Genomic DNA, 27,469 nt, shown 5'->3' on the forward strand with positions numbered 1-27,469 from the left:
AACTGGACACTTGTTTGCAACCAACTACCAGCCAAGTACCGGGATGCCGTCATCGGGGATTTTTCCGACGCCACCTACTTGACGGGACCTTGGTCGGATACACAATGGCGTAAACTTCCCAATGGTCAGGGAAAATACCAAATTCAACTTGGATCAGACGAATACATTGACCACATCTTTGTGACTGCGCACCAGGACGGACTGTTCAGGCAAGGATTCCTGACCCCGAGAGATGCCCAATGCGACTATCCACCGCATCTTGAAGATCGTACTACGGGGTATTTACAAAGGTGTCATCCATAGACACCTCAGGCTCTTTGTTGCAGCACTTCTCAACTTCAAGCCTGACCAGTCCATCACCTCGCCATGAGTCCTGCTGCGCCAACCTTAACTAGGACAGGTAACAACCTCCTTTTTTGGGCTAGTTGGACTTTAAATTTTTTGTGACCGAGTTCAAAATTCTTATGTTTATTTTTTTTATAAACAGTCCGACACATTTTACTTTGACGCCCGATCAATTGCTCAAAATCACCTTAAAACCTTTTCGGCTGAGCAGTCTTAACCACTTTTTGGCTTAACTTTAGAGTCCAGACATGTTTTGGATGCAGTTATTCTCTGTAGACTTAGTTTTTTGACAGGTTTTACCAAGGAATCGAACTTCAGCCAATCACAGCTTGGCCTCACTCGGTGTCTGCTAGTCGGTCCGCGCTCTCACTGGACTCCACTAAATGGCTTTTTTCCAAATTCTGCCCACTTCAAACTCAATCCCCCCCCACTCCTGCTCCGGAATTAGTCACTGGCGAAGTCAGAGGCTAAGTCCGAAGTGGGCGTGCCTGAACCTCTGTGGATATGGGCACGTTAAACGAGTTCCCATCCCATCCCATCGGACATAAGGCTGGTAGGTACAGGATTTGCAGCCTGGTACTGGCTCCCACCCAGAGCGAGTTTTAACGACTCAGTAGGTAGGTGCAAGGCCACTACACCCTCTTTACTCTAACTAACCACTAACAATTAACAACTGACCCACTGTCCTGGACAGACAGCCCAGAAAGCTGAGATGTGTGCCCAGGACAGTGTGCTTGGACATAAGCACGAAAATAAGTTGAAATAAATGAAATAGTCCAATAGCTGATGATGATTATTAAATCAATGTGCTCTAGCAGTGTCGTGAAACAAAACAAATTTTTACTTTATGCTGCCAAAAACTGATATTCACAAATCTCATTTGAAAGTTCACAAATAACTGTAGTCTTCTCCCTAAATATCGAGACATGGAAGGAAGGAAGAAAGGAAATGTTTTAACAACATACTCAACACGTTATTTATGGCTATATGGCGTAAGACATATGGTTAAGGACCACACAGATATATAGAGAGGAAACCTGCTGTCGTCACTTCATGTGTTACTCTTTTCAATTAGCAGCAAGGGATCTTTTATATGCACCATTCCACAGACAGGATAGTACATACCACAGCCTTTGTTACACCAGTTGTGGAATGAGAAATAGCCCAGTGGGGCCACCAAAGGGGTTCGATCCTAAACCGACCGTGCATCAAGCAAGCGCTTTACCACTGGGCTACGTCCAGCCCTCAAGACATGGAAATGCAGAAAGCTAAGACTATGGAAGTCGATGTAACATACCAAAATGACACCATCTCCCTCTGGTTGTTTTTAACATATCTGGACACCTTGTAATATGGATAATAAAAGAAATGATTGGAGTTGTATTGATTTTACGAAACGAGTGTCAGGATATGATGCATTCTGTGAAGGATATTAACTGTAATCTGTAAATGATATTAACTGTAATCTGTAAAGGATATTAACTGTAATCCGTGAATGATGAAGGATATTAAATGTACTCTCTGAAGGATATTTTAGATCCCTGTCGGTGGACCCATTGGGCTATTTCTCGTTCCAGCCAGTGCACCACGACTGGTATATCAAAGGCCATGGTATGTACTACCCTCTCTGTGAGATGGTGCATATAAAAGATCCCTTGCTGCTAATTGAAAAAAAGAGTAGCCCATGAAGTAGCGACAACGGGTTTCCTCTGTAATATGTAGCTGTAATCTGTGTAGGATATTAACAGTAATCTGTGTAGGATATTAACTGTAATCTGTGTAGGATATTAACTGTAATCTGTGTAGGATATTAACTGTAATCTGTGTAGGATATTAGATGTAATCTGTGTAGGATATTAACAGTAATCTGTGTAGGATATTAACAGTAATCTGTGTAGGATATTAGATGTAATATGTGTAGGATATTAGGTGTAATATGTGTAGGATATTAGGTGTAATATGTGTAGGATATTAGCTGTAATCTCTGTAGGATATTAGCAGTAATCAGTGTAGGATATTAAATATTAAAATTTGCTGTCTGTCCATTTTGATGCAAGGGAGACAATTTAAGATGGCTACCTGTTCTACATGGAGTTCCACGTCTTCCTGTGAACACGAGTCAATCTTGTTGGGCACCGTTCTGATGTAGCCCTCCACATCGATAATAGATTCCTTAGACACACTGAAACAAACAAGGAAGCAAATGTTTTATTTAACAACACACTCAACACATTTTATTTACGGTTATATGGCATCGGAGATATGGTTAAGGACCACACAGATATTGAGAGAGGAAACCTGCTATTGCCACTTCATGGGCTATTCTTTTTTATTAGCAGCAAGAGATCTTTTATATGCACCATCCCACAGACAGGGTAGTACATACATGTACCACAGCCTTTGTTATGCCAATCGTGGTGCACCGGCTGGAACGAGAAATAGCCCAATGGACTCACCGACGGGGATCGATCCCAGACTGACCACGCATCGAGCGAGTGCTTTACCACTGGGCTACATCATGCCCCTTGAAACAAACAAAGGAACTTTTATATGCACAGACAGGGTAGCACATACCACGGCCTTTGATATACCAGTCGTGATGCATTGGCTAGAATTGTGTGGAAAGTGACAGGGTCGATCCTGCATTGAGTAAAATCTACAACAATTTAAGAATGATGTAGAAACGACAGAGTAAAAACTTACGACAGAGTGGAAACTTACGACAGCGTAGAAACTTATGACAGAGTAAAAACTTACGACAGAGTAGAAACTTATGACAGAGTAAAAACTTATGACAGAGTAGAAACTTACAACAGAGTAGAAACTTACGACAGAGTAAAAACTTACGCAGCGACAAACTTGATCATCTGTTTACTGACTCTGTCACCCACCGAGACTAGAGCCTGCACCGTCCACTTCTGTTGTCGCACAACGAAAAAACACTGTTTGCCTTTAAACAAAATAACATTGTTTGCCTTTAATACACAAAAAACACTGTTTGCCTTTAATAAACAAAAAACAAACCCCACTGTTTGCCTTATATAAACCCAAAAACACATAAACCTGTACACATAATTTCACCTCAGTAACTTGAGGCATTGCAAAGAAAAGTCTAGAAAATTATATGTGGGACAGATGGACAGACAGGTAGACAGTCAGACAGGCAGACAGATGGACAGAAAGAGAGACAGACAGATAGACAGATGGACATTCAGACAGATGGACAGACAGTCAGATAGAAAGACAGACAGACAGTCAGACAGATGGACATTCAGACAGATGGTCAGACGGATGGAGACAAAACCTATAGTCTCCTCCAGTTGGACTGGTAAGAGATTAATAATGTTTTTATTTTTATATCTGACAACAGAGTTGTCTACCTTTGCTTCGACTGGTATGGAGTCTTCCTCGGATCCAGACTTTCTCGTCGGCCCGACTCGGCGTGAGGCCGCTCACTCGGTGCAGTGTGCGGTCCACTTTCTCCCTAGACTGGATCATCGGCAAATTCCCGTAGAAATCCTTCGCATAGTCTTCCGTTTCAACGTCCTGCATAAAATATAGGTCATGCAGGCCTTCTAGAAATTTTTATTTTTAATTTTTTTTTTTTTTTTATTGTCCCCAGAAACATAAGCAAGGTCAAGGTTGGGGCCTTGAATCTATGCTGTACATGGTATTATTGTATATACATAAACAATACATAATTAAAGCTATACACTCGTATATAAAGCACTTATTAAACAATATGTGTATACATATGCACGTGCGTGTGTGTGTGTGAGAGAGAGAGAGAGAGAGAGAGAGAGAGAGAGAGAGAGAGAGAGAGAGAGAGAGAGAGAGAGAGAGAGAGAGAGAGAGAGAGAGAGAGCGAGAGAGAGAGCGAGAGAGAGAGCGAGAGACAGACAGACAGACAGACAGACAGACACACTAGGCTTTAGGAATTTTTATAAAATCCACTAGCCATGGAATCAGTGATTAAAAAACATTACTAGTTACAATAAAAAATTCACTAGCCCGACATTACTTTGAGTTAATACAATTTGATTAAATAATAGTAATAACTGGATATGTAACCTAAAGAGGCAGATAGAGCTTTAAAAACAGAAACAATGATGGGTTGGAGCAAGGGCAGGATATTGATATTTACAAAATAGACTTAACTGCAACATTTGACAAAAAAGGTTCACTAGCCGTCGGGCATGGCAATAGTAGTTATTTACTAGCCCAACATTGAATATTATTAGCCATGGGAGTGGGGCTACCATAATCTAGAAGATTTGGGTTATGTTCATGTACAGATAGGGAGGTAAGCCGCTACATTTTCCATTAAAGGGATCTTTTATTAAAAGTTTGTTTTGTTTAACGACACCACTAGAGCACATTGATTAACTGATTTATTAATCATCGGCTATTGGATGTCAAACAAAATTAACACTTACTTTGTTTTAAAGTTTGTCTTGATTTAATGACACCACTAGAGCATTGATTTATTATTAATCATCGGCTATTGGATGTCAAACATCTGGTCATTTTTGACATATAGTCTGAGAAGAAACCTGCTACATTTTTCCATTAGTAGCAAGAGATCTTTTATATGCACTTTCGCAGACAGGATAGCACATACCATGGCTTTTGACCAGTTGTGGTGCACTGGCTAGAATGAGAAAAAACCAAATCACCAGGGTCGTTTGATCAGGATTCATGCGACGCAAACACCTCAAGCAAGCACTCAACCAACTGAGCAAAATCCTGCCTTTTATATGCACCATCCCACAGACAAGATAGGACATACCACTGCCTTTGGTATACCAGTCGTAGTGCATTGGTTGGAACAATGAAAAAACTGGATACCCTGAGGTGGTTTGATTCTGTAACACAAGTACCTCAAGAGAGCACTACACCTGTTCATGTACAGCATACGTACACAAAATTAACACTTAATAATTGCTGCAACAGGGTTCATAGCCTTAAAGATCAAACAAATTCAAAGACGTTCAAAGACTTTTACCTGCCACTTTCAAAGACTTTGACACAGCGGTCAACGACAATAGAATGCGATAAAAATACCAAATCAGTTCGTTTACATTGCTGTCCATGGCAAAACATTTAGCTATATTACATGCATCATGACAGATTAAACCTTGTGACTGGAAAATATCAAGTGCATGCAGCTGTAAAAGATACCATTATTGCTTTGGCTATGATTTGTGAGAATTTAAAGACTTTTAAACACTTTTATTACAATTCAAAGACTTTCAAATGCCTAAAAAATAATTTTTTAAGACTTTCAAGGAATTAAAAGACCGCTACAAACCCTGTACAATAATACTTAATTAAGGTCGACAACAGCAGGGCTCGAAACAGGAAGCAAACTATGGCCTGCTGTTACCTTTTTTAAGATAGCCGGTAATAAGGACGAAATGAAACATGGTGTGAAACGACTCGGTTAGAGGTACAAATCTACTCAGGTTAAACCAACCAAGGTGAACTAGTAATAAGGGCGAAACGAAACATGGGGCGAAACGAAACATGGGGCGAAACGACTCGGTTAGAGGTACAAATCTACTCGGGTTAAACCAACCAAGGTGAACTAGTAATAAGGGCGAAACGAAACATGGGGTGAAACGACTCAGTTAGAGGTACAAATCTACTCGGGTTAAACCAACCAAGGTGAACTAGTAATAAGGGCGAAACGAAACATGGGGTGAAACGACTCGGTTAGAGGTACAAATCGACTCGGGTTAAACCAACCAAGGTGAACCAGAAATAAGGGAGAAACAACCTGTTACCTCTGGTTGTACAAGCTGTGTTGGTTTATTATTAAATGCAAATGACTGTAAAAGACTGAGCTGCTCACTGCATGCGACTGCTGATCTTTACTAAGTTGAACTTTCTGACTACTGCAGGCAAGATATCTTGCCTGTTGTCACAACATACTGTACACTGTATACAGTGCATTCCCCAATTCATATTTCCCTCCATTTTGCACACGACAAACAATTTATTAATGGGAAACGAAAGACAACTTTTCCTGTGTCTTTAAACTTTGTTTTTCAATGGAAAATACCTCAGAATTTTTAATTGAAAAAGTGTTTTTTTGCTTGACAACAATGGCGGCATATCATGGTTATTTACAGGGATCGAAAGCTGATTGTGACAGCTAATTTAATAATAAATTTGATCGTTTTACCACAACGAAAATCACACAAAAATTGGGATATGAATAGTAGTTTGTTTTTGGTTTTTTTAAAATCTTGTCAGAAAACCACTGTTACTGGGAATAATGGACATAAATACTGGACAGCTGGCTACAAATAAATGCGACTTTTAATTTTTTTGGCCTAATTTTAATCAACAATATCCGATCTAAAATATCATAAAAATTTGAAAAATCCACAAAAATAATACTTACCGATTCAAAAATGAACTTTATTTTATGTATTTATAAAACATTTAAGTGAATATATGTGAATAAAAATTATAAACTTGTACCCACTCAACATGGTTTTTGTTAAAAATTAATTCAGTAGTCTAATCTAAAAGTTAAGTTTTAGTTTACGTGTTCATGTTTTTGTTGGTGTAAATGACTGCAAAAGACTGATCTGCTCAGTGCATGTGACTGCTGGTCTTTCCAGGACTTGTAGAATTTTATAAAAATCCACTAGCCATGGGATCAGTGATTTAATTTTTTTTACTAATCATGACTAAAAATTCACTAGCCCTTTAAATAAATACAATTTTACTAATGGTACTGTCACGGAGCTTCTAACGACGTACCGGCCTCGGTGGCGTCGTGGCAGGCCATCGGTCTACAGGCTGGTAGGTACTGGGTTCGGATCCCAGTCGAGGCATGGGATTTTTAATCCAGATACCGACTCCAAACCCTGAGTGAGTGCTCCGCAAGGCTCAATGGGTAGGTGTAAACCACTTGCACCGACCAGTGATCCATAACTGGTTCAACAAAGGCCATGGTTTGTGCTATCCTGCCTGTGGGAAGCGCAAATAAAAGATCCCTTGCTGCCAATCGGAAGAGTAGCCCATGTAGTGGCGACAGCGGGTTTCCTCTCAAAATCTGTGTGGTCCTTAACCATATGTCTGACGCCATATAACCGTAAATAAAATGTGTTGAGTGCGTCGTTAAATAAAACACTTCTTTCTTTCTAACGACGTTACCAGCAACAGCTCCCATCACTCGGTTCCCCGGCAACAGAATCAGAAACCTGCAATGGGTGTAACAGTATTTCTCCAAATATCCCAACATATACCTATAGATCTCCCTGTATCGGGTAGTTTTCTACCCGAGTGACTGGCTCTAGAGGTATTCAAGGAACAAGATTGTGTGTATATATATATATATATTTAATACTATTAACCAAAATTAAATTCACTAGAAAGACAACACAAGTTTAGTTTCAAATATGTATTATATAATACCAGATCAGTGTTACAGCACTTACATGGCCTGTTACAACCGGTGTCACACCACCTCTAGGCTGAGCACCACACGTAAACTTAATTACTTGGCAATTAGGGATATAGTTACCCCTCACAGTTAAAACATCACCCAACCTTGGAATAATTAATTATTATCCTCAGTCTTCCCTACATCCAATATTCAGAGGACCTACAGTTTACCAGGTCATGATACTAGGATTACCAGTTATAAATATTATAACTATTCGAATCTTCTGGGTAAGATACGCCTACAGTTTACTTTAGTCGTTCTGACTTAGCTTACCAGCAGTCCTTCCCACACTAATAATATTCAAATAACCTACAGTTTACCAAGTCATGGGACTTGGATTACCAGTTATAGATATTATAAACCACTATATATATTTTGAGTAAGCGATGCCTATAGTTTACTTTAATCAGTCTGACTTAGATTAAAAGCTGTCCTTCCTACACTAAGCAAAACAAGAATACACATAATTATAATACTTGAATGCCACAACAAAATACCTTTCAGTTACCACAGAGCAAGAAAATATAGTTACCTATGTCAACTGGACTAATATAGTTCACCCAGCCGACAGCATTTCTACTGCCTCCTTGTACATGCTTGCCACCCAAGTCCCTATACAGAAAGAACTCCCAGCTTATATCCCCTTTTTCGGTTTTTGGCAGCTGGGTCCCATCTTTGGCAGTGGCAAAATAATGACCATATTAATTCTCTAAAAATACCAACAATACAGATACCATCTACGTAACTAATAGGGGGGAACCGTCTTGGGTTAATTACTCCATGCAATGACTTTCGATCATTAAAGTGCTACTCCAGTTGTTTCAGACCCCGGTCAAAAGTTAATGTGCAGACGGCTGTCTCCGTCACAGGTAATAATCAGACATGGTTTACACAAAGAAATGTTTTATTTAACAACGCACTCGACACATTTTATTTACGGTTATATGGAGTTAAAGACCATACAGATATTTAGAGAGGAAACCCGATGTTGCCACTTCATGGGCTACTCTTTTCGATTAGCAGCAAGGGATCTTTTATATGCACCATCCTATAGACAGGATAGCACATACATGTACCACGGCCTTTGATATACCAGTCGTGGTGTGTGGTTTAAACAATATTTATTCCCAATTATAATGCTGGTTGGGGATTGGCCAACAGGCAAAATGCCTATATATGATCAGATATGTCATCTAAAGAGGGAGATAGAGTTTAAACCCCCCCCTTAGATTGGGGGTGGGAAGAGGAGGCAGGATATTTATATTTACAAAATAAGACTTAAATGCAGCATCTGACCAAGGTTTTTTCCCCATTAGCCGTTGGGCTAGTTATAGTAGTTATTTACTAGCCTAACACTGAATATCACTAGCAATGGGAGTGGGGCTACCATAATCTAGAAGGCCTGTCTTTCCCCAAGTTTGTGTTGATTTATTTAATTTTTTTGTGGGTGAAAATGACTTAAGAGACTGAGCTGCTCACCACATGCAGCCACAGACCACAAATAATTTTGTTATGTTTCTATATAGCCTTAGTGGCTATAACATTTTTATTAATAGCAGCAGGCCCGTGGACTTTTGTATGTACCTTTGTCTGCCTGGGGGACAAATACCCTTAAAAGGACAACCCCTGTCGTCCAGCTCTTTCTCCCAGCATACTGGTTTAAACAAGCACACCCTCTAAACCTGGCCGGAGTACACCCAGTTTACACAAAAAGCACTACTTTTGCATGGGCCTGAATTACCACAAACAAGTCTTCAATGTCAACAAGTTACACGTTTACAAACTACATGCCCTCCTCGTCACTTCAGTCAAATAGTTGCCATTTCATAGCTGTCTGCCATGACATAATCACAGTCAAACAGCAGACAACTTGCGCTGAATATTTCCAGATTTTTGACAAACCAAATGGGAAAATAACTGTAATCTGAGGCCATGCGACAGCTGATATATTATTTAACAAGTTTATGTTGGTTTATTTTAATAAACGTTTTGGTGGTGTAAATTACTGTAAAAGACTGAGCTGCTCACCGCATGCGACTGCTGATCTTTACCCAGTTTGTGTTGAGCTTTCTTAGCTGCCTTCTCAGCTTCCTTCTGTTGCTTCTTCAGGGCTTTTTTAGACAGGGGGGCGTCGCCATCGGGTCTGGAAAACAAATCACATAATCTATTTACTGCTTATGGTTTCAAATAGATTAAATGGAGATGTGTGTGTATGTCTGTGTGTGTCCGTGTGTCTGTGTGTGTGTGTGTGTGTGCCGGCCTCGGTGGCATCGTTAGGCCATCAATCTACAGGCTGGTAGGTTCTGGGTTCGGATCCCAGTCGAGGCATGGGATTTTTAATCCAGATACCAACTCCAAACCCTGAGTAAGTGCTCTGCAAAGCTCAATGGGTAGGTGTAAACCACTTGCACCAATCAGTGATCCATATCTGGTTCAACAAAGGCAATGGTTTGTGCTATCCTGCCTGTGGGAAGCGCAAATAAAAGATCCCTTGCTGCTAATCGGAAAGAGTAGCCCATGTAGTGGCGACAGCGGGTTTCCTCTCAAAATATGTGTGGTCCTTAACCATATGTCTGACGCCATATAACCGTAAATAAAATGTGTCGAGTGTGTCGTTAAATAAAACATTTCTTTCTTTCTTCTCTGTGTGTGTGTGTGTGTGTGTGTGTGTGTGAGGGTTGAAAATTAACATGAAAACCATGGTCGCCAGCAGGGCCAGTTGAAGAAAAATCTTACAGGCCCTTCTCAAATTAAACTAGCCCTCCAATTTAACTGCACAGCGAAAATCAAAACTAGAATTTTCTTTGTTGAATAACAACCATGTATAATAATAACCAGGTATATTATTGTCCGTTTACGTCAAAAGGAAAACGATGAATTGGCATGTAACTTCATAATTAATGAAGTTAAAATTCGTATTAAAAAACATATTATTAAGTTTTAAACCCACACAAACCCAAAAACCTTTTTTTTTAAAAAGAAATCCATTATAAATTAAAATATTTCTTAACAAATTACAATTAAATCATACAGATTAAATATAATGTTTAATACAAAAATGCTAGAACAGCGAATTTATGCAGTTTGACGTGCATTGTCTCTGAAGTAATCGATATTGCAGTATAAAGATACTAAAACCATAAAAGGTAGTACTGCATATGTTTTAGTAAATTAGTCTGAGAGTGGCAGTCCTCTTTATGGTGATGCAAGAGGGATGCACTCTCAAGTGAAGGATTTTCTCGGGAATGGTTGTTCTATAGACAAGGCACTAGATAAGATTGATGGAATCATCCACAATTTTCCCAAATACCCATGGATACAATTCAATAAATTACTATGTTTTTTTATATGAATTTTATATTTACATGCCAATCAATTGACTTGTGAAAGAATCCCCGTTTTAATGAAAAATTTCATTGTTAGTGTGAGTTAAAACTACAAGATAAATTTTGATTTTATTCTAGAATAAAATAATAGTAAGCTAATTAAATAGGATTTATTTTTACATTTAATAATGTAAAGAAAATAGGTCTACTAGATAATTATGTCGTATCCAGTCCATTCCAATAAACATTAAAACAAAATTCAAGTTTCTACAATACGTTTTGAGCTACATGTATATTTGTTTACAGTTCCAGACCAAAATCGTACAAGCTGAAACATGTTGTATAATTGGTATCCTGCCAGATCTGTAGTCTGTCTTTTGTCACGTTGGTCATTCAATTCAGTTTCAGTATGTTTCTTTTTTAACTGCATGCTACCATACTTGCCAGACTTTAAAATCGCCATTAGCCAATTTTCAACCCTGGTGTTGGTCTCTGTGTGTGTGTGTGTCCGTCCATGTGTGTGTGTGTGTGAGAGAGAGACAGAGACAGCGAGAGGGAAGGAAAGAGAGGGAAGGAGAAAGAGAGGGAAGGAGAAAGAGAGAGAGAGGGAGGGAGAGAGAGAGGGAGGGAGAGGGAGAGGGAGGGAGAGAGAAAGACGGAGAGAGAGAGAGAGAGAGAGAGAGAGAGAGAGAGAGAGAGAGAGAGAGAGAGAGAGAGAGAGAGAGAGAGCGGTAGAGAGACAAAGTAAAGTAGATCTTGAAATTAATGCGATCATAATATTAATGCGAAAAATGTGAGTTGGTGTTATTCGCATTAATAAAAATATGCATTTATTTCTTTGTTTTGTATATGTGTCCCACATTATTAAAACAAAAACAAATATTAAAATTCTAATTAATATATTTCAGGGGTCTAGCTTCCATATACGCATATACGCAGTTGCATATCATCTGCGATTACAAATATTTTTTTATTATTAAAATAGATGATGTAAATGCGTGTACGTGTATGCGTTTTATTCCATCGCCGAAAAAGTCTGCGTACCACCTGAAAATCCCAAGCTAGGATCCTGTATTTACAAAACAGATGTGGAAAACAATTTATTGTAGGCGAGACAAATTACGTGACACACTCTATTAAAACAAAGATTAAAATTCTAATACATATATAAAACAGCTGGAGCACAATACATCATAGACGAGACAGGCATGTTTGCAAAGAGTAATGTCCCTTGCCGAATTAGACTAAATCCAGTCTGTATACAAATTGGGGGGCATGATCGACAGTTGTCATGAGCATCATGAGTAGCTTCGTGGGAGCTGTAAACCTCTAGCGACTAACATACATATTTCATATCAGATGGCTGCGTAAGACAAAAAGCAGTAAAACATCAACTAAGATGAAGTCTCTGGAGCCACCTGTCAAGAGTTTTAACAACGCAAAATTAAAAGATTCATACAATAAAATTAACTTTAGTGGAATGTGTTCGCTACTTTTAACAATTAGAATTATAGTTAAATATTTACATGGATTTCCAATGATGTTTAATTCTCCACATCAGTATTTCAAATTTAATAATATATGCCTCCCCTAGCTTCCCCCTAAAAACAACAACAAAAGCCCTACCTCACATAGACCTTTGTCACAGCTCTATTTACCCCGTATCGTTTCATTATAAAAAGACAGTCCTACACCTACTAATCAATGCTACATGTCTATCCACAAATTATTTATTTATTTATATTATCTTATTTTATTTATTCTTCACTATCATTTATATCTGATACACATACAACTTCACTTGAAATAATATCTGATATTATGAAGTTTTAAAACATACATGTATATATAGAGCTGTGACCTTATTTATTATTTTATTTATCTTATTTTATTTATTTATTTCATCATATTTCTTTCTTTCTTTCTTTTATTTACTTTTCGCTATCACTTATATCAGTCACATTCAACTTCATTTAAAATATCTGGTATTTATGAAGTTTTACAAATATTTATTTATGAGGTACATGTAGGCCCTATTTCTTCTTTTTCATTCACTGTTTTAATTATTTTGGCTTTGATTCTTTCTTTATTTACACATCAACATCACTTATATTAGTCATATAGAACTTCATATGAAATATCTGGTATTTACGAAGTTTTACAACTATTTATTTATTTTAGCTAGGCCCTATTTTTTCTTTTTCATTTACCGTTTTAACTTTTTAGGCTTAAGTCAGGCTTGGCCTGTTTACTTTTGTTGATTGTCCGTCGTCCGATCAAGTCATTATTTCATATGTTTGCATCCAACATTCAAATGAAGTACATTACGACTGCGCATAATAAACCCTCATGAGTTTATAATAAAGAGACCATTCTGAGTTTGTAGCCATATTATCAAGCTGTCAGCTAGTCTAATCTGTTATAAATAAAACTTACATGTTTCTTAGGCTAAATAATCTTGCTTCAGATTGCCTCCCCCCACCCCGACTCCTTGTTGTTCCTACGGGTCTAATTCAAATGTTTTATAGTACAGTAGCTAAAATTTCATATGTACCATTTAATTTTATTCCAAATAACGGACAACATTTTAAATAATTCGGTGAAAAGAAATCCCGACAATAATCCAGAATGTATTTATCCCTGTAATGCTTTATAAATATTTAGATCATGTTAAATACAATAAATATCTGCATACATACACATGCGCACACATTAATATTATTTCAGCCCATGCATATCCGATATTTATCGTGTACCGGATCCAAACCGACAGTAACAACGCTTGTTGCATATCTGGGTCACGTGTGAGCATATCTCACTCAACTGGTTTTAATTTTGTTTATCACAGACTCGTCACATGAGTGTTTCTTCTTTGCCAATAATTACTTCAGTATGGTATACCAAAAATCTCTTGTTAAATTTTTTAAATTCCCCTACTTATTTTGAATAGTATACTTAAAGATGAGAGCAAAATTGTTATAGATAGCCACCCCCCCCCCCCCCCAAAAAAAAACCCTTCTAAAATATGCAGTTAACCTCTCTTTTTTTCTCTTCTCTGTCTCTGTCTCTCTCTGTTTCTCTCTCTCCAAGACGAGCTCTGGCATTTGTCAAATTCGCCAATTTCGAATTTCAAAAACAATTTGCGAATTTTATTTTAATTTGGCAAATTAATTTCTTGTAATAATTGATATTTTGTAAATGTGACCCAGATAAGCAACAAGCGTTGTTATTGTCAAAGTACACTGGGTTTTTCATGAACTGGGGACAATATTTCAAAATTTTAGGTAACCGGAAGATAATATTCACTTGAGTTTTACTTAGGTTACAACCAATGGTTCGGTTACGCGAATATAGTTTCTCATAACCGATGAGTTAGGCCTACCTAATCCTAAAACACTTGAACTATGGATCTGTGCTACATTGGTGGTTCAAATGTATTTAAAAACAAACTGATTTTCACTTTCATTACAGATATATGGTACTTTTATTATTAGAATGTAATTGTTTACCATGTAAACAATTGGCGGTTCACAAAGGGTACATATACATGTAAAGGGCACTTTACCACTGAGCATGATCAAGAACAACGGCGTTGTACATAATGGGATGACAATTTATCAGGTACAGCACTCACAGTTAAAGATCATGAACAAAGGGGTTATACATAAAGGGATGACAATTTAATATCAGGTACAGCACTCACAAATAACAGGGTTGTACATAAAGGGATGACAATTTAATATCAGGTACAGCACTCACAAATAACAGGGTTGTACATAAAGGGATGACAATTTAATATCAGGTACAGCACTCACAAATAACAGGGTTGTACATAAAGGGATGACAATTTAATATCAGGTACGGCACTCACAAATAACAGGGTTATACATAAAGGGATGACAATTTATCAGGTACGGCACTCACAAATAACAGGGTTGTACATAAAGGGATGACAATTTATCAGGTACGGCACTCACAAACAACGAAAGAAAGAAATGTTTTATTTAACGATGCACTCAACACATTTTATTTACGGTTATATGGCATCAGACATATGGTTAAGGACCACACAGATTTTGAGAGGAAACCCACTGTCGCCACTACATGGGCTACTCTTTCCGATTAGCAGCAAGGGATCTTTTATTTGCACTTCCCACAGGCAGGATAGCACAAACCATGGTCTTTGTTGAACCAGTTATGGATCACTGGTCGGTGCAAGTGTTTTACACCTACCCATTGAGCCTTGCAGAGCAATCACTCAGGGTTTGGAGTCGGTATCTGGATTAAAAATCCCATGCCTCGACTGGGATCCGAACCCAGTACCTACCAGCCGGTAGACCGATGGCCTACGACGACGCCACCGAGGCCGGTCACACAAACAATGAGGTTGTACATAAAGGGATGACAATTTATCAGGTACAGCACTCACAAACAACGGGGTTGTACATAAAGGGATGACAATTTATCAGGTACAGCACTCACAAACAACGGGGTTGTACATAAATGGATGACAATTTATCAGGTACAGCACTCACAAACAACGGGGTTGTACATAAAGGGATGACAATTTATCAGGTACAGCACTCACAAACAACGGGGTTGTACATAAATGGATGACAATTTATCAGGTACAGCACTCACAAACAACGAGGCTGTACATAAAGGGATGACAATTTATCAGGTACAGCACTCACAAACAACGGGGTTGTACATAAAGGGATGACAATTTATCAGGTACAGCACTCACAAACAACGGGGTTGTACATAAAGGGATGACAATTTATCAGGTACAGCACTCGGAAACAATGGGGTTGTACATAAAGGGATGACAATTTATCAGGTACAGCACTCACAAACAATGGGGTTGTACATAAAGGGATGACAATTTATCATGTACAGCACTCACAAACAAAGGGGTTGTACATAAAGGCTTAATGATAAAGGGATGACAATTTATCAGATAGAGCACTCACAAACAAAGGGGTTGTACATAAAGGGATGACAATTTATCATGTACAGCATAGTCAGTCCACAGCAGGCCTCGGGACCAATCGTTTTGTTCGTGCATTGCTCGCGTATATCTAATTTCACATAACCTATTTTTTGTCCGCGCGAAATTTGGAGCACCATTTACTTGAATATAACGGGTTATGCAGTTGAAAAGGAAAATCGGTTACCTGGATTATTTCTGCATCACCGATAAATGGGTCATGCAGGTTTTCAATTCTCAGAAGCTTGCGCAGCGATGTACGCGCCAGTTCCAATTTTCACCTTTTATTATATTACATCAAAGTGCGGGACGGAGCCCAGTGGTAAAGAGTTCACTTGATGCGTGATCGGTCTAGGATCGATCCTAGTCGGTGGACCCATTGGGCTATTTCTTGCTCCAGCCAGTGCTCCACAACTGGTGTGGTAGGTACTATCCTGTCTGTGGGATGGTACATAAAAAGATCCATTGCTGCTAATTGAAAAGAGTAGTTCATGAAGTGGCGACAGCGGGTTTCTTCTATCAATATTTGTGTGGTCCTTAACCATATATGTCTGATGCCATATAACCGTAAATAAAAATGTGTTGCATGTGTCGTTAAAGGCGGGGACAATAATTTGGCCTGGTATGCATAGTAACGATATATAATGCACATTACTGCTTAATATCAACAAGTTAATTAATAAAATGCTTAAATGTGATGGCTATTATATATAACGGGCGCAACCATTTTGTACCATCCCAGGTGTATATTCAGACAGTCCCCAGACATTGTGTCTAGACACACTAAAAAGATGTGCCTCTTTTATTAAGATCACCAGGTATTGTTTGATAGCCGTGCGGACACCCCTCAAATTATAATGGACATTATCAGCCGTTCTGCTTTATTACTGTAAGTAATTCTGCAAAACCTTTGATTAAGTAGACTTTCCGATCTAAAATCACAAAACTGACCAATTACGTAGTCCCAAAGAAAAGAAAATTATCATTTGGGTATTGTAAGCGGTTGTTTTTACTCGAATGTACCCTACCAATAGGCCTAATAATATGCATTTTTTTCTTTGGAGTAAAATACTATAACTCCATTACGTTCTATTGATCAATACAAATTGAAATATATTTAGTTAAATAGTTTATTATACTATCAAGTCATTTATGTTGTTTTACAAGTTAGGTTGATGAAAGCTAAGCGTCTTAATTTTCATAAATTAGAGCATTTGTTCACACTGTGCATAGAGACGTTGGATGGAGCTGACGTCACTTTGCCCCAAGCTATACCACTGGACGTCACAAAACCGAAACAAAATGGCTGTCCCCGTTAACAGGAATAATCACGGTTTTTAATCAACTTTAAAACTATAGTGTTTTTTATTTCTTAAAGTGTCAGTATGTGTTGGTCGTCCAGGTATGCATCTTTCTAACACATCAGGCTCATATCTGAGTTGATCCTTCCTTTAAATAAAACATATCCTTCCTTCAAAGTGTCAGACTATATTTAATGCAATAAAGAATTAAAATCGTTGTCTTTAATATGTCATAACTTCTATACTTGGAAAATATGTCTCCAAGACTGAATGCCCCCTCCGTCCCTTGATTCCCCTCCCAAACCCAAGTAAATTGATAGTTGTTTGTTGGTTTTTTTTAAAATTAATATTATGAAGGCCACTCAGTGTATATATATTTTGTCAATACAAATGACAGAGAAAATTGTATTAAACTATATCGATATCAGTGTACGATTTTGAGAAGAGTCTGGGAGCCCGAGGCTCACAAAAATCATATAGGACTCTCTAGCTTGGCTAGCATACGAGCCCACATGGCTCTTAAACCTATTTGTACAAATTACATTGATTCTTTGAAATGACATAGTCAACATACATGATTTTATGCAAAACATTTAGTGTATTGTCTGTTCTACTGAAGACACGTGGATGGGCTCGCTGGGTTGGTGGCGGGCTCTCAAGAGTTGCAAACAGGGAGTCTTTATGACACTTAAATTTTTTAAACCAAAATCGCACACTGGATATATATTGGCAAATATGTATCTCTCTCTGTATATATATATATGTATATCCAGGGCTTAGAACTAGAATTTTTATAAAACCCATTAGCTATGGGATCAGTGATTTTAAAAGTGTACTAGCCATGATTAAAAATTCACTATCCCTACTTTACTTAAAGTTAATACATTTTTACTAATTAATAGTAATAATCAGATATATGTCACCTAAAGTGGGAGATAGAGCTTAATAGCACTAACATGGGGGGGGGGGGGGGGGGGGGGGTTGGGGTTGGGGTTGGGGCAGGATACTCATATTTACAAAATCAACTTAACTGCAACATTTGACTTTTTCTTTTTTCCACTAGCCGTCGGGCATGACAATAGTAGTTATTTACTAGCCCAACATTGAATATCACTAGCCATGGGAGTGGGGCTACCATAATCTAGAAGCCCTGGTATCGCATCATCAGGCCGACCATAACACTTCAAGTGACTTGTAGGAGTGTATGTAGAACATTTTACGGAAACTGTTTAAAAGACACACATTCATGTATTACACCATAGCCATGGTTCAACAACATATAGGCCGTCACCGACCACTCCCCCAGCAATGCACATGTATGTTATTAACAGTTAACAGAATTCGATGACCTAGTTGGAACTCGCTTTAAAATGCCGGCCATTCACATATGTATCTACGATCATGCCCGACTACGCTGAGATTCAGATACTAAAAAAACACAAAAGTAATAACGGTGCAGTTACTGTTTTCATATTTACTTTTAATCTCTTTTCAATTCACAAACTATATTTTATTTTCAACAATTAGGAAAAATACATTTTGAAAAAAAATTCCGATATCGTCCACGGCGAAACAAAATGTCACAAAATTTTTAAAACTCTACGGCAATCTCTATGGCCAATTGCAGGGGAAAATCTAGGTTTAGGATATTATGGGTATTATAGACGGTACTTGACCAGTGTTCGAAATAAGCACTTATCCGTTTGTCCTGACAAGTGATAATCTGCTGGGACAAGCAAAATGTACATTAGTGATTGTCCAGTCGACAAGTAAAAATGTATAATGCTGTTTCATTTTGAACAATCAAAAACATTGTCGTTGCTCATGAATAAAACTAGCAAAGTAAAAATATTGATGGACAAGTAGATAGGGGTGCAACGATACGGTCAAAACCGTATTGCGATATATTGCGATATAAGAAACCGTATTGCGATATGTATTGCAATATAGTTGATATTATTTAAATTTAATGTTTATGGGTGGGTTTTTTTAAATGAAAGCAGAATGCATAAACTTATTAATGATCTTTATTAGTTTCAGCTGTCAGGCTAAACCCATCATTACAAACATCAAACATGTCGACGTTTCTTTGATGGTCAGTTGCTTAATAATTGTTGCACGCGTTTTTGTGTGAATAAAACTTGACATAGCTAGTTCGAGTTAAATAAGTAATACTAAGTATATAAATCTAAATATTTGTAATAATCATTCCATCACAGACCTAAATGATTATATAAACCACGACATTTATTAGTAGCATAATGTTCTTCTTGGTCATTTTTATTTTTTAACAAAATACTAGTCTACTAGAACACCGGTGTGACGGTGTCAAACTGTTTTTAAATTGTCACATTTGGAAATCCTTGCTATCGGGTTTTTCCGTTGCTGCTCGCTTGACACGGAAATGTACTTATTGAATCGCAATATTTCGGCAGATCGACCGAACCAGAGGTTATTGGCCGAGGTGTTTTGAACGATCGGCCGAAGTATTCCGAGTTCAGGGAAAAACAGCGATGTGTGATTCTCACTTGTTGTTTTATTTCTTTGAAGATGATAGCCGTATTCCAACGTAAATGAACAATGAATGATAATGAGTAAGTAACAAAACATTTATTTGTAATTATCGTTAACTGGTTATTTTCATTGGACTTCTGACACGTTTTGTTTAGAAGTTAGAACCAGGTATAACCGACCTATCACTTTGTACGCCAACAAGCCGACTACGCTTGACGTGATTGTTACATTTCCTGTCATCACTAATTAATAAAATCATGTGGTTTTTTTTTTTTTTTTTTTTTGCCTAATTCAGGTCAAATAAGATACGAGGAAAAAAATAGCGTATAAAAATCGAGATACGCAAAACTGTACCGCGGTTCGTATCGAGCTGATCAATTATCGCGGTATACCGGTTTATCGTTGCAGCACTACAAGCAGATCTGTAGATGTACTTGTCCAGTGGACTAGTGAAAAATTCTGCTTATTTCTATCACTGTTGACAGAAACTGAAAATGACAGAAAGTTACGATAGATCTATAGTCATGTCATTAAATGGTTGGCCTAGACATTGGCAGGGTTTCTAGAATACGATAGCCTGACGCCCATGGCGAGTAACTTTCACGGTGGGGCTAGTAAAACGTTTGTTTGCTCATGCCTGATGGCGAGTTAAAAATAAATAAATATATATATCCTCCAACCCCACCAGAAATGTCAATATTTTTGTTCAACAAGCTCACAAGCAAAAACACTGATCCCATGGCTAGTGGATTTTTAGAAAATTCCACAAGCCCTGCATCAATGGCCTTGCCAGAATTTTAATAATAATTTTTTTTTTTGGGGGGGGGGGGGGGAAGGAGTACTCACATTGGGGGAAAACCACTTTGTCTATGAGTTGTTATGAGGCAACAGTAAAAACAAAAGAAAAAAGATATGTAAGGTGGTGGTGGTGGTGGAGGAAATAGGTGTGATCGCTGTGGGTGGGTTTGTGGGTGGATGGGGGTTGGGGTGGGGCATAGCCTCAATGCCTCCCTGGCTAAATCAGTGTGCCTAGATGACTCTCATGGGCTTTAAGGAACCGGGGGATGGAGGTGGAGGCCTGTGTCCCTCACCCCACGAATTAATGTGTACGCTTTTTTTTGGCCTAAAGATTCAAATCTGGCTTATGCCCACAGCTCTCCCCCCAACCCCCCACTTAAAATGGGCTAATATATTCATCCATTACCCTAGACCGGCCTCGGTGGCGTCGTGGTTAGGCCATCGGTCTACAGGCTGGTAGGTGCTGGGTTCGGATCCCAGTCGAGGCATGGGATTTTTAATCCAAATATCAACTCCAAACCTTGAGTGAGTGCTCCACGAGGCTCAATGTGTAGGTGTAAACTACTTGCACCGACCAGTGATCCATAACTGGTTCAACAAAGGCCATGGTTTGTGCTATCCTGCCTGTGGGAAGTGCAAATAAAAGATCCCTTGCTGCTAATCGGAAAGAGTAGCCCATGAAGTGGCGACAGTGGGTTTCCTCTCAAAATCTGTGTGGTCCTTAACCATATGTCTGACGCCATATAACCATAAATAAAATGTGTTGAATGCGTCATTAAATAAAACATTTCTTTCTTTCTTTTTTCATTACCCTACTAAAGTGTTAGGGTTTGAGTCAGATTTAGGGCAAGGGGCAGGGTTAGTTTTAGGGTTTGGGTGAGGTTCCCTCTTTATACATACATCAATATAATGGGGGGGGGGGGGGGCAGGGGAAATGTTTCCAAAAATGGTGTCCACCTCAACACAGATTGTACCCCCCCCCCCCCCCACACACACACACACACACTTCTGACATTCTTCCTAAGGGCCGGTACAGTAGATATTATAATTATGATGGTCCAATTACAAAATTAGCATTGACGGTGTGCTGTCACAGCACTTCAAATCATGACAAATGGAAGTTTAATGCAGGTTTTTTTTTAACATTGCCGTTTGTTTTAGTCATTAGACATACATGTACATCACTATATTTATATCATTCTAACGATGTTAAGTAAATATGACAAGGTGGTAGGACTTTTCTTTGGCACTGTCATGTATAAAGAACATTATAAAATGTTAATACTTATCATTAATAGTTAGGGTTAGGGTTAGTGACAGTGCCAAAGGAAAGTCCTTCCGACAAGGTTTCTGTTTTAATCTAGCTGCGACATCAGTGACAGTGCCACTCCTATGGGCAGTATGGCTCTGTCCCGATTGGTAAATAATCCTCGTGAAGTCGCCACGTGTATTTTTTACACAACTATCCCGTGGCGTTTCAAACGTTAATCGTGTACCAGCAAATTCGCACACTATTTACAGCGATACACATACCTCCTCAGACTATCGTACTCCGAAATTCCCGAATCCACTTCGGCCATTATGTCCGTTGATTGAATTCAACCGGGAGTCCGATGTTTATTTCCCCTCACGCGTTCTTGTGCAATCAAGTGCAACTCGCGCACACAGCACGTGCCGATCCCAGCATTCACTGCTCAACATGGACGGACGAGTAGAGGGAAGTGTCGGGGCTCGCGCATTTCGCTGCTTGTGCACGGAGAAACCGATTTGTTTACCAACAAAAGTGGATCACTCACGAGTTTAAGATGTCCCGACGAAAACAGATCAAACCTCAGCACATATCCAGTGAGTGTCATTTGGTGTTTGTCTGTCTACTGTTTAATAATCGTTAGTTTATGCAACTGGGGCGTGAACGTTTGGTATGCACGTTCGCTATTACGCGTGCGCGTGACGAGTTCGTGACATTAATATGAACGTGCCTCATTGAATAAGTAGCATATATTTCGCTGATGGTTTTTCTGTCGATATTTCGCCGTTACTTTATTTCTTTTTCGCGGCGGCAGTATGGCGTTTGAAGCGTGTTCGTTTCGTGTGCAGCAACCGAACGCAGACGGCATGTTATGTTCGGCACGCAATCTGGGCTGGCTTGTTCGGGCAGGCAAGATCACGAGCTATTTTCTCTCCACGGCCGATTGCGTGCATTAAGCAGTACGTGCTTTCCAGGTCATTTGCGAGAGTTTAGGTTTACACCAACACGGTGTCGCACCGTGCGAGGCGACTCGAATGGCAATCGAAGTCAAGAGACTGAACCAGGCTTGGAATTGGCGCCTCTGCCTCACTCTCAAACACACTCCAGGCTGTGATCAGCTGGACGAGCTTGTCTTGCGCTTTGCTCAAACCACTTGGTGGAATTCCTGATGGCGGCTTTAAATAAATGACAGCTCATGGATTATTACACTGTCACAGCTTAGCTAATGGATTATTGGATACTGCTAGTAGCTGTTGGCTAATATTACTTCATGCTGATTCTAATATATTAAAATAAAAACCTAATGTCAATTACATTAACCACCCCCCCCCCCCCAAATAGTTGAAACACATTACTGTGGCAGTGTGTGTGTGTGGGGGGGGGGGGGGGGGGGTGCTCCCAGAAGTGGTTTATGGCAGTAGTGTTTACCCTAGCTTGTTTTAGCATGGTGCAGCATGCTGCTCTGAGATTAAACAAGCCTTTTTCAGTAATTAATTCTAAAATTGCCTTTATAAAACACCCAAAAAGGTATAATTATTAATTAATAAAATATGCCTTTTATATCTTTTGCCATTCATTTATTAAAACAAGCACCTAAATTACATTAATGTTTATTTTAATTAATTTTTTTTGTATTTTTAATGAAAAACAAGTGCCCAGATAACGGTGAAAATGCCCCAAAAGTGTTTCACTGTTTGGTCTACCATGCCTTGCCTAATTTCTAGGGAAATCACTAGGCAGTGAATATATATATATATATATATAATTAATTTTTTCTTCTTCTGTTTTTGTGTGTACATTGGTGTATTAAGGTGGGGTGGGGTGGGGCATGTGCCCCCCACTTTGTAGCAGCAGCAATGGTTTTTATATATGTATGTATTATATATACACGTGTGTGCCCCCAGACTTTTTGACACTTTCCTATGCCCGTGGTGTACACATGTTAACGTTTTTATTTAACAAGTCAAATACCAATAGTGTGTAGAAGTTAGTAAAACAAAATAGTTTTTAAAACATGACCACTGTAACATTCTACAATGGGATAACTTTTGAACGCACCCGTTGACGTTCATTTTGAAAACACCATGGCAACAACGGCATGTATAGAACCAGGAAGACGTAACTGTAGCAACACAACTGTTGATCACATATTAATTTTAAAATGCCATGGTAATAAGGTAGACCAGCCTACATGCAGAGAAGATGACTATTGAACACACCTATACATAAGAAAATGTTTTATTTAACGACACACTCAACACATTTTATTTATGGTTATATGGCATCGGACATGTTGTTAAGGACCACATATATTGATAGAGGAAACCTGCTGTCGCCACTTCATGGGCTACTCTTTTCGTTTAACATGAAGGGATCTTTTATATGCACCATCCCACAGACAGGATAACACATACCACGGCATTTGATATACCAGTCATGGTGCACTGACTAGAGCGAGAAATAGCCCAATGGGCCCACCGGTGGGGATCGATCCCAAACCGACCGCGCATCAAGCGAGCGCTCTACCACTGGGCTATGTCCCGCTCTTACACCTATATATATTTTCACTTAAAATGTTTATAAATACATAAAATAATGTTTATCTGAATCAGTAAGTATTATTTTTGTGGGTTTTTCAAATTTAATGTTGATTAAAATTAGGCCCCAAAATTGAGAAAGTCATGTTTACTTATGCATATTTGTCAGGGTTTCACATGACATAGGAATGCTAAAATACTCCTAAATATAATCTGTGTACGTCGTGGTTGACACAAAATATTGCCCATGTCAATCAATTTTATATCAAAATAATATTTTTTAAAATACATAAAATCATAGCGGCTACGAATTTTTTTTAAAAACACCTAAAAACTAGAGCTGGGCGGTATACCATATATACCATTCGGTATCAGTGTCATGTCAATACTGATTTACCGTACAGAGCAAATGTTAAAATACCGAAATTTCAGCATTGAAGAATGTTTCCAGCCATTTAGTAAAGCACTAAAAATATATCTGACGAACGCAAAATGGGTAGGGTATAAATCAGACGAGAGCCTTGTGTATGGAATTTAATATTATTTAGATGAAATTAGCAAGTGAGTCTTAACTCAGGCATGCATTTAAAGCAGAGTATACTGAAAATACTGCTCGATATCCGTATCGGTATTGGTATTGTGTCAATACCGAATACCGTACCGATACCGGGGTAAATCCCCGAAAAAATACCGATACCGATGCAGAACCTCAGATTTCAATACCGCCCAGTTCTAACAAGAACCTGACGACTATGCAGTTTCAGAACAAAAATAACTGAGTGGTTTAACTGGTTCCCAAACGTATCAATATGTTTAACGTAACATAAGTGTAAAAATTATTAAACAGTGTGGCTGATTTAGTATGCTCGTAACCACCCTGTCCCATCTGTCTGACCATAGGAGTGAAAACCTCAGACCTACCAGTACAAGTCACCACCCCGTCCTATCTGTCTGACCATGGGAGTCAAAACCTCAGACCTACCAGTACAAGTCACCACCCCGTCCTATCTGCCTGACCATAGGAGCGAAAACCTCAAATCTATATGTACAAGTCACCACCCCGTCAACACCCTGTCCTATCTGTCTGATCACAGGGATGAAAACCTCAGACCTATATGTACAAGTCACCACCCCGTCAACACCCTGTCCTATCTGTCTGACCATAGGAGTGAAAATCTCAGACCTACCAGTACAAGTCACCACCCCGTTAACACCCCGTCCTATCTGCCTGACCATAGGAGTGAAAACCTCAGACCTATATGTACCCGTCAACACCCTGTCCTATCTGTCTGACCATAGGAGTGAAAACCTCAGACCTACCAGTACAAGTCACCACCCCATCCTATCTGCCTGACCCTAGGAGTGAAAACCTCAGACCTACCAGTACAAGTCAACACCCTGTCCTATCTGCCTGACCATAGGAGTGAAAACCTCAGACCTACCAGTACAAGTCAACACCCTGTCCTATCTGTCTGACCATAGGAATAAAAATCTCAGACCTATATGTACAAGTCAACACCCCATCCTATCTGTCTGTCCATAGGAATGAAAACCTCAGACCTATGTGTACACGTCACCACCCCGTCACCACCACGTCCTATCTGTCTAACCATAGGACTGAAAACCTCAGACCTACCAGTACAAGTCACCACCCCGTCCTATCTGTCTGACCATAGGAGTGAAAACCTCAGACCTACCAGTACAAGTCACCACCCCGTCCTATCTGTCTGATCACAGGGATGAAAACCTCAGACCTATATGTACAAGTCACCACCCCGTCAACACCCTGTCCAATCTGTCTGACCATAGGAGTGAAAATCTCAGACCTACCAGTACAAGTCACCACCCCGTTAACACCCCATCCTATCTGCCTGACCATAGGAGTGAAAACCTCAGACCTATATGTACAAGTCACCACCCCGTCGTCACCCCGTCCTATCTGTCTGACCATAGGAATGAAAACCTCAGACCTATGTGTATAAGTCACCACCCTGTCACCACCCCGTCATATCTGTCTAACCATAGGAATGAAAACCTCGGACCTATGTATACAAGTCACCACCCCGTCATATCTGTCTAACCATAGGAATGAAAACCTCGGACCTATGTGTACAAGTCACCACCCCGTCAACACCCTGTCCTATCTGTCTGACCATAGGAGTGAAAATCTCAGACCTACCAGTACAAGTCACCACCCCGTTAACACCCCATCCTATCTGCCTGACCATAGGAGTGAAAACCTCAGACCTATATGTACAAGTCACCACCACATCCTATCTGTCTGACCATAGGAATGAAAACCTCACACCTATGTGTACAAGTCACCACCCCGTCCTATCTGTCTGACCATAGGAATGAAAACCTCAGACCTATGTGTATAAGTCACCACCCTGTCACCACCCCGTCATATCTGTCTAACCATAGGAATGAAAACCTCGGACCTATGTATACAAGTCACCACCATGTCCTATCTGTCTGACCACAGGAATGAAAATCTGGGACCTATGTGTACACGTCACCACCCCGTCACCACCACGTCCTATCTGTCTAACCATAGGACTGAAAACCTCAGACCTACCAGTACAAGTCACCACCCCGTCCTATCTGTCTGACCATAGGAGTGAAAACCTCAGACCTACCAGTACAAGTCACCACCCCGTCCTGTCTGTCCTATCTGTCTGATCACAGGGATGAAAACCTCAGACCTATATGTACAAGTCACCACCCCGTCAACACCCTGTCCTATCTGTCTGACCATAGGAGTGAAAATCTCAGACCTACCAGTACAAGTCACCACGCCGTTAACACCCCATCCTATCTGCCTGACCATAGGAGTGAAAACCTCAGACCTATATGTACAAGTCAACACCCCATCATATCTGTCTGTCCATAGGAATGAAAACCTCAGACCTATGTGTACACGTCACCACCCCGTCACCACCACGTC

The 27,469-nt window shown here is 39.4% G+C and overlaps 2 protein-coding genes across 2 annotated transcripts in view; one reads left to right on the plus strand and one right to left on the minus strand.

The window, feature by feature from the left end:
* LOC121385210 (aspartate--tRNA ligase, cytoplasmic-like) overlaps positions 1-22,407 on the minus strand; it is a 49,451-nt gene extending 27,044 nt beyond the window's left edge. Inside the window, exons 1-5 of the mRNA XM_041515781.1 lie at positions 22,270-22,407; positions 9,836-9,950; positions 3,726-3,891; positions 3,193-3,295; positions 2,425-2,527 (exon numbers count right to left, since the gene is read on the minus strand). Of these exons, the coding sequence (XP_041371715.1) occupies positions 2,425-2,527; positions 3,193-3,295; positions 3,726-3,891; positions 9,836-9,950; positions 22,270-22,316 (534 nt within the window). The 5' untranslated portion in view covers positions 22,317-22,407. The remainder of the gene's footprint in view (positions 1-2,424; positions 2,528-3,192; positions 3,296-3,725; positions 3,892-9,835; positions 9,951-22,269) is intronic.
* A 49-nt stretch (positions 22,408-22,456) lies between these two features.
* The window catches only part of LOC121385209 (sal-like protein 3), a 39,062-nt gene continuing 34,049 nt past the window's right edge, over positions 22,457-27,469 (plus strand). The window contains exon 1 of the mRNA XM_041515780.1: positions 22,457-22,581. Coding sequence (XP_041371714.1) covers positions 22,542-22,581 — 40 coding nt within the window. The 5' untranslated portion in view covers positions 22,457-22,541. The remainder of the gene's footprint in view (positions 22,582-27,469) is intronic.

This window comes from Gigantopelta aegis, chromosome 11 (genome assembly GCF_016097555.1).
Source record: "Gigantopelta aegis isolate Gae_Host chromosome 11, Gae_host_genome, whole genome shotgun sequence".
NCBI classification, from domain to species: Eukaryota; Metazoa; Mollusca; class Gastropoda; order Neomphalida; family Peltospiridae; genus Gigantopelta; species Gigantopelta aegis.